The sequence below is a fragment of the Equus przewalskii genome, chromosome 1 (genome assembly GCF_037783145.1).
Source record: "Equus przewalskii isolate Varuska chromosome 1, EquPr2, whole genome shotgun sequence".
NCBI classification, from domain to species: domain Eukaryota; kingdom Metazoa; phylum Chordata; class Mammalia; order Perissodactyla; family Equidae; genus Equus; species Equus przewalskii.
Genome location: NC_091831.1, coordinates 162,419,909 through 162,428,135, shown reverse-complemented (window position 1 = coordinate 162,428,135; position 8,227 = coordinate 162,419,909). Strand labels below are relative to the sequence as shown.

The 8,227-nt window shown below is 49.8% G+C and overlaps 1 protein-coding gene across 1 annotated transcript; it reads right to left on the bottom strand.

Moving 5' to 3' along the window:
• Positions 1 to 2,389: 2,389 nt before the first annotated feature.
• Positions 2,390 to 7,984, bottom strand: LOC103541286 (granzyme B-like). Its single transcript, XM_008508060.2, has 5 exons — positions 5,797 to 7,984; positions 4,575 to 4,722; positions 3,968 to 4,103; positions 3,506 to 3,763; positions 2,390 to 2,862 (listed from the first exon to the last, which is right to left on the bottom strand). The coding sequence occupies exons 1-5, from the start codon at positions 5,849 to 5,851 to the stop codon at positions 2,701 to 2,703; spliced, it is 759 nt and encodes a 252-aa protein (XP_008506282.2). The 5' UTR covers positions 5,852 to 7,984; the 3' UTR covers positions 2,390 to 2,700.
• Positions 7,985 to 8,227: the final 243 nt, after the last annotated feature.

Here is an 8,227-nt window from a genome sequence, read left to right as displayed (position 1 = left end):
AGGCTCTGTTCTCACTCTGTGGTGCCTTCAGTCGGCCACTGCCCCCGCCTGGGACTGTGTCCCTCCCTCATCTCTCACAGGAGGAAGACCTGCAGCATGGTCCTCAAACTTGTGTCAAAACCACAGAACCATTTCCTCAAGTACATGTTATATCTAAACAAGATATGCATGTGTCTGGGCTACTTTTTTAAATATTATTTTTGTTTTGCTTTTGGCATTTTCCTTTTTGTCTTTTCCCATCAAGGATCCAGGTTCTTAGTATGTCTTAGATACAGAGATATTTTTTCGGCTCCAGATCAGAAGCTGTGTCCTCACTGCTCTGCGTTTGTGAAAGTGCCCGCAGTCATGAAGAGATTGTGTTGCTGCCTGCTTTGTGCACAATAAGGTGGGAAAGGCCATGCCTGTGAGGGTTACGTGATCCCAGAGTTCGTATCCCTTGTGGTGAGAGGGTAGTGCTGTGTGTGTTTGGAGCAGGAGCTCAGAGCTGGAACGTATGCTCAGCTCCCAGGTCATGCCCCTATGAGCAGCAAAGCCCTTGGAGAGATGGCTTCTGGGAGTGTTTCCTGAGCTGAACCCAAGACAGGGAGATTCTCATTCAGCAAAGGATCCCGTACTCTATGTGCGGACTCCAGCCAAAAACCTACTGAAGTAAAAAAACCTGGGTGGTCTGGAACCTATGGATGCAGCAGTAACTATGATGGCCTAAAGAGGAGAGGCCTTTCTCCATGTTTCCAGACAAGGTGAACCTCCCAGATTCTGGTTTGATTCTGCGCAGGCAGGAGGTACAGTAACCACAGGGATCAGCTTTCCGACCAGTCCAGTTGGATGGGTGTTTAGAGTCTGACTCTATTTGCCTTCAAGCAAATACATAATACAGTTTTTCCTACCCTCTGAACCTGTGCAATGACATTCCTACTTCCCACTTTTGAGGCAAACGAAGGTAAGGCTGCCCTCGTTGCTGTTCTCCCTCCCTATGGGATGCCCTCTCCTCTAGGTGAAGACCATGCTCCAGTGGACAGAGTGTGGTGACTTCACCCCTAGAAACTAATGACTAATATCTTTTCCAAGTCCCTCACCCTGCTGTTCTAGAGTCACACGTGCTCACATACACTCGGATGGTGACCAGCAATAGAAACAGAACACAAGTACTTTATTCCTGTGGATTTCCCATGAGATCTAGGTCATGTGCACTCACGTGAGGAGGGAGAGAGAGTTACATGATTTGGGTGAAACTCACACTGTCAGTGTCCCTCGGGTTCAAATGACAGAGTGTATTAGGTCCAGTGTGGATCCCCAGTGCCTGGCACTTAGCAGCTCAATCAGTGTGTGTTTGTTTATTGATGGAAAAATGGTGCTTTCCAGTCCTACTGCAGAGAGGGTAGGGCTAACTCAAAAGGCTGGGACAGCCCTAGGTGGCCAGTGAGGGGTCTTAGCCTAGAGGCCAGCAGTGACTAAGAGTGACAGGCTGAAATGTATTCAGGCCACTGAATGACCAAGTGGCCAATGCGTCCTGAGCACTTGGGGAGTCACTGGGCTGAATGAAAGGGATTGAGTTGGCTTTATCAGGTGAGAGATGGGGCAGGGGTTCTGGAGAGACAGCCTGCCTGCTGTGTCCTCCATGGGTCCCGCCTGTTGCCAGCACAAGCCTGGTTCCTTGTGGCACTCTCTGCCATGGAGTGAGCTGGCCTGGCATCTCAGGGGAGAGGCCCTGCTGGAATCTCACAGAACTCTGTGTGTCCTAGGCAGGAGGGCTAGAAGGAAGGGGCCAGTTCAGATCAGGCTTGTGTCGAGGGTACAGGAGCTGGTGGACTCTGAGAACTCTCAGTGGAAAGCAGGGAGGGAGAAGAAGGGGCAGCCGGGAGACCTGAGGGCAAGCTGGGCCCCAAGGTCACAGGAGGTCAGGGAGGAAACTCAGGCTGGGTGAGATCCAGCAGCTTCTCCAGAGACCTTCCCTGACTCCGCACCAGCTCCCTGGCTATGGGAGAGAACTGTCCTGCCCAGGCAGCCACTCTCCTGCCTGTTGTGGGGGCTATGCCATTGAGCTGCAGCCCCAGATTTGCCTGCTTGGTGTGCGGTACCCATGGTGTCATCCCCCTTCCTCTCTGCCATCTAACACAGGGAAGGAGGTAAGAAGTTTAACCTGAGCCCCAGGGGCAGAGAGGTTCATGTTTTCTCCTGATGGTGCTCAGCTGCAGCCCTGGCAGAAGGGCAGGCCCAGAGAAAGGTGTGGGTCAGCAGGAGCTGGGGAACAGCTTTGAATGAGGTTTGGGGGAGGTGGTGGGAGGCAAAAGAGGAGGAAGCAGGAAACAGCAGATTTGTGTCATTGGCCTTCTAAGGACAGAGTTAGTGCCTGTGACTGAGGGTCAATGAATAAACGAGAAACCAGCCCTTCTCGCTCAGCTCAGAGACATTTATTTAGTTGCTGGTGTCATTATGGATCAGCTCCAGAGAAGGTAGGTTGGTTCTTACAGTTAGAGGCTTTTCATGGTTTTCTTTTTTTTTTTCTTTGAAAGATTTTAGTTTTTTCCTTTTTTTTCCTCTCCAAAGCATCCCGGTACATAGTTGTATATTCTTAGTTGTGGATCCTTCTAGTTGTGGCATGTGGGATGCTACCTCAGCTTGGCCTGTTGAGCAGTGCCATGTCCGCGCCCAGGATGTGAACGGGCAAAACCCTGGGCTGCTGCAGTGGAGAGCAAGAACTTAACCCCTCGGCCATGGGGCCCGCCCCTTCATGGTTTTCTTTATCCAGGGCAGGAAACTAGAGACTTTGGTGAAGGCCCGTGGAGGAAGCCCGCCTGATCGTCCATAGGAGACAATGCCCTGAATCACGTTCTTACACACGAGAGGGCCCCCAGAGTCCCCCTGTGGACAGAGAGTGGGGAGGTTTGAGTCCGTGCTCCCCGTTTCAGCCCACCTGCATCCCAAGAGCCCTCTCAGTGAAGGCTGCCTGGTGTGGCCTCCATGTGGCAAATCAGAGAGCAGGGCAGGTCCCTGTGGGCCCCTCAGCTGCCCAGTCCTGATCCTGGACATTGTCACAGCTTCATTTTACTCAGGGGGTGTCTCCCTCTCCTCCCCCAGGTCCCAGATCCTCTCCCATGAGGGCTCTGTGGGACTGTTATTTGGTCTACCATTTAAGAACATGGAAGCACGCAGGTGAGGCTGACACTCAGCATGGAGGGTGAGCCATTTAACCAAGATGGGAGCCAGCTCTGAGGAGCCACCTGGTTTGACTACTGCACACCCAGGGAGCAGTTTTCTAATACCTGTGCTCAGCGTTGGGCAGAGTGTTGCAAATTCATCTTTCGAATGGAGCATCATCTTTGGCTACATCTCAGCCCCGGTAAGCTACCAGAAGCCCTGTGACTCCCCACTCTGGCTTCTCCCCCCTTCTCTTCTCAGGAGAAAGATCAGAGTCTAAGGGGTGAATGAGTTCCCACTGCTTGGGTTTGAATGTCCCAAAAGACCTCTCTCCCCAGAGCCAAGCTAGGTAGGTGCCCAGTCTCACCTTGTAGGAAGACTTCTTTTCCTTCGGGTCCCCCACACACAGCTGAGTGGTACGGTTGTAATTGCCAAAGTAGGATTCGCACACCTGATCCTGCTGCACGGTCAGCTCCACCTCCTGCAGGGTGTCTGACCCTCTGCCATTTGGGGTGACTCTCCCCCAGCCTGCCACACTGCACACCTCTCCAGGCCTCAGCTGGGCTGTTCCCCAGGGCAGGCTGATGGGCTGCACAGCTGCAGTCAGCTCGGCCTTTCTCTCCAGCTGATGACAGAGGCAAGAAAGTCCAGCTCAGCCACTGGCCTCCTGGGCCTGGACACCGCGATGGGTCTGCACTGACTTCCCTCTCCCCTGAGCCACTTGGACTAGTCAGGTGGCCAGGATGGGAAGGAGAGAAAGGAGAGGTCCCAGTGGGAGTGGAAGCCATCTGGACCCAGGACAGCAGGAGCAGCAGGGCGGTTCCCTTACCTTTAGTATCATGATGTCGTTGGCTATCTTCTTAGAATTATAGTGTGGGTGGGGGATGGCTTCCTTCACAGAGATGACCTGCTGGGTCCTCTCCTGCTTCTTAATGTTGTGGGCCCCCAGGGCCACCTTGATTGACCTACACAGAAAGTAGGGTGGGGATGTGAGGGGTGTGGAGTCAAAGGAGATCCAGCCCAGGAGCCGTGAAGTGGAGGGGACACCTAGGGCAGGGCAGGGCTGCAGGTAGGAGAAATCAAAACAACAGGAGTATTGGGCAGTGGGTGACTCTGAGGGGGGATTCTGGGAGCTTTCTCAGCCCTCAGGCAATATTGTGAAAGGACGCTGAGTTTGCCTTTTAACCCTAGTGCATGGTTTCATCCTCCACAGCTGCTTCATTTGACCAGGGTGGTCTCTCTTCTCAACTGGGCCACTAGCTCTCACCTCTGACCCTTTGACCCCAAAGCTTACCTGTCCTATTCTCACTTTCCATCACCCATGCATGCCCTCAGATGGCTCCTCTGATGACCACTCATGGCCTTGAGTTCCCAGGAGCCAGGGGTGCTACCTCTGTTGGGGTCTCAGGAGGTGTGAGCTGTCTTTGTCCCCTCACCTTCCCCAGCAGTGAGCAGCCGTCAGAACAACATCCTGTCGCACGAGTACACCACCGCAGCTCTTCCATTTTTGTTCAATCAGAATTTGAACAAATGCCATGTAGGGGCGAGAGTGGGGCCTGGCCTCATGTCCCCCGATGATCTCCCCTGAAGGAAAAGTCTTATCTACTTGTGCACTCCCAGCGAGTCCACCAGGCATGTGTCACCTTGACGGCAGGACTGCTGGGCATCTGGGAGCCCGAGATGGCCTGGAGTTGAGAGGGGCTGTGGGGGGGCTTTCCCTCTAGAAAAAGGAAGAGGAGCAGGCTTGGCCTGTGAATGTGTCCTCCACAGATAATTGGAGGTGAGCATCCAATTATGCATCCTAGGGACAGCAAAGTCCTAGAGGCACCTGAAAATTCCTCTCCTGACTTTGCTTTGTTTCAGGAGCCTTTCTAAGGTCCTGTAGTCCTGTGATGTCTGGGATAGTGCTGCTTTCCAGTGGCCAGGACTTAGGTTTAGGGATCTAGATGTTGTCATAGCCTGTTTCCTATGGCCTGACCCATAGTGGGTGCCCAAAAGCTGTTTGTTGGCTGCATGAAGGAATGGCTCCCAATGGGCCTGAAGGAGAGTTTGTAGGGCCAGTGCTTGCGGGATTCTGGAAAGCAGAGAAGTTCAGGTCCCCAAACAGTGGCTGCATCCTGGAAAGAAGGGAGCTGTTAAAGGCCTGGGAAGAAAAGCAGAGCTGGAGAAGGGACCGAGGGGCCTTGGGACGGAACAAGGCACCAGTAGTCCTCTGGGGACAGTGGTCCCACCAACTCCGGGGTCTGCAGAGCTCAGACTTCTCTCCTAAGCAGACACTGAGGGGAACATCTGTTCATCCCTGACCTGGAAGCCAGGCCCACTCTGCCGTCTGCAGGGGAATTCATTATTTTCTCTTTTCCACTTTCCCTCCCTCTGCCATGCACTTCCAGTTAAGTTCCACTTTCCAGATGGCAAATGTAGGGCCTAGGGAGGGAATAGCACCCACTGGCTCTTCTTGAGAACAGCCTTCTGCCCTCCCATTCCTGCTGGTAGCTTTTCCAGCATCATACTTGGGATTCTGAGGTGGGACGGGAGCTGGGATTCAGAATGTTGCTGGTGGATGGATGGATCAGGGATGTGCAGAAGGGGCAGGAGACCTGTGCCCACTGTGTTTGGGGGGGAGGGGCTGGACATCTGAGGGTGGGGTTGGTCACTCACCTGCCTCTGCCCCAGGGGACAGTAAAAAGGCCAGCAGGAGCAGGAGAGGCTGCATCTTTCCAGGAAGGTTGCCCAGGTCAGAGAGGCTAGTGCTTCTTCCTTGCTCTCTTTTATCCTCGAGGAGAGGAAGGAGGTACAGATGGGATCAGTGACCTCAAGGCCCCCTGTGGTTGTGTGGTACTTCATCAGAGATGTCTTTCTATGAAAGCTTCCCCGCCCCCACTCTTTCTGCCTGATGACATCCTCTGGACGGTTGTGTGAGTATCATGCATTGACCACATCAGAACCCACAGTGGATGACGGGTGGACCACTTGTTGCAGCCTAGAGCAGGAACCCAAGGGTACAAAGCGGAGACTGTGTGCTGTGGTATCGGCCAGTAGAGGTATTGGAGCCCCGGAAACCTGAGTCCCCAGTGATGGAATCACCAATGCCTCATTTCCATGTTGCTAAGTCCATCAGGATGATTTGTTTAGCAGATATGTGTTTGGGCCCTTCTCTGTGCCATGACCAAACATAGTGGAGATGTGTCTCCTTCTTTTAGAGAGCTGTCTGTCTAGTGGAGGAGACAGAAACATCAGTGACCAGAGCCCTGTATGGGAAGGGCCATAGCAGAGGGATGCACAAGATGAGAACAAAGAATGGCCACCATCTACCAAATCCATATAACAACCCATTCATCAGCACAGCTGCCTTCCTAGGGGATTTTTAACATCTCTTTTTAAGTTACAAATGCTCAGAGAGATAGAGTCCATCTCTCTTGTCCATGCCTTTAACAAAAGACCTGCACTTGACCTTTATTGGCCTAAATTAACAAATCGTTATGACCCTAGGAATTGAACCCACTAATTGACTCAAGCCTAGGTCAGTTTCCTTTTGGTAGGCTGTAGTCAGTCCCACCCAAACCACATGGCCTAAGACTGGGAAAGGGCTGAGTCCCCAAAGGAAGTTCAGATGACTAAATTTCTGATTTATACAGCCTGGCATATAATAGACTCACATTTGTTCAACAAACTCCACTGATGATCTCACTCTCATGGAAATGAAGGACTGTTGTTTCTAAACAGCCCAAGCCCGATCCTGTTCAGAGAGCAACTAAACATATCTGAGTGTTTAGGGCCTGGTGATTTGTTTCCCTCTGTGCATTTCCTCTACTTTACAATTTTTCTATGAGTAATATTCTGTGTCAAAATCCATGATTCCAGTGTAAATATTCTCCTTATCAAACCAAGTACATTTATCAAACCTCTACCTTGTTGCACCTAGCTTACCCAGTAGTAGACATTTTAAAAATAAAATCACTTCTCTGATTATAGTGGTGATAAATGTTCCTTAGGAAAATATGGAAAGTAGAAAGGAACAATGCCACTCAATTCCCTCTCTCCCAAAGAGAGCCTGTTACCATGAGCAGTGCATTTTAAATACTTGGGATCATATTATATACACAATACAGTTTTCTTTTGTCCTCGTTTAACTCTACAATTTAAGCATCTTCCTCATGCTCTTAAAAATCTGGTAGTCAATATCACTATAGTATTTCTTTCCCAGATTTTATAGAACTCAACATGCAACCATTTCCTAACATTGTTGGAAAATTTTAAAAATCATTTAAGCGAAGAGGAAACAATTAAAATTACCTGATTTCCCATCACTCATTGATAATCATCTTTAATGTCTTGAAGTATGATCTAACATTTTTTTCTCTCGTGTATATCTGCATATTTTAAAATTCAAAGGGAGTTATGCTAAACATAAATCTATGAGCCTTTATTAAAAATTGAGGTGAAATTCGCACAACATACAATTAATTATTTTAAAGTTCAACTCAGTGGCATTTAGTGCATTCAAAATATTGAGCAACTACCACCTCTCCCTAGTTTTGAAAATTTTTCATCACCCAGGAGAATGACCAACCATAACAGGTAAGCTGTAGGTCCACAGCACAGTGAGTATGGAATCACTTTCCCTCCTCTGTCTCCCACCCCCGGCCCCGCCCCCTGGCAGCCTATAATCTATCTCGCTCTGTGGATTTACATATTCTCGATACTTCATATAAAAGGAATCAAACGGTATTTGACCTGTTGTATCTGGGTTCTTTCTTTTAGTGTAATGATTTTGAGGTCCACCCAAGCTGTGGCGTGTATCAATAGTCATTCTTTTTAAAGGTAAATAATATTCCTTTGTATATATATACTACAAGTTATCCATTCAACTGTGGGTAGACATTTGGGTTTTTCCACCTTTTGGTATTATGACTAATGCTGCTATAAATGTTTGTGGATAAATTTCCATGTGGATCATATGTTTTCATTTCTCTTGGATACACACCTAGGAGTGGCACTTCTGGGTCATATGGTAATCCTATGTTTACATTTTTGAGGAACCACCAAACTTTTTACCTCAGTGGTTGCACCATTTTACATTCCCACCAGC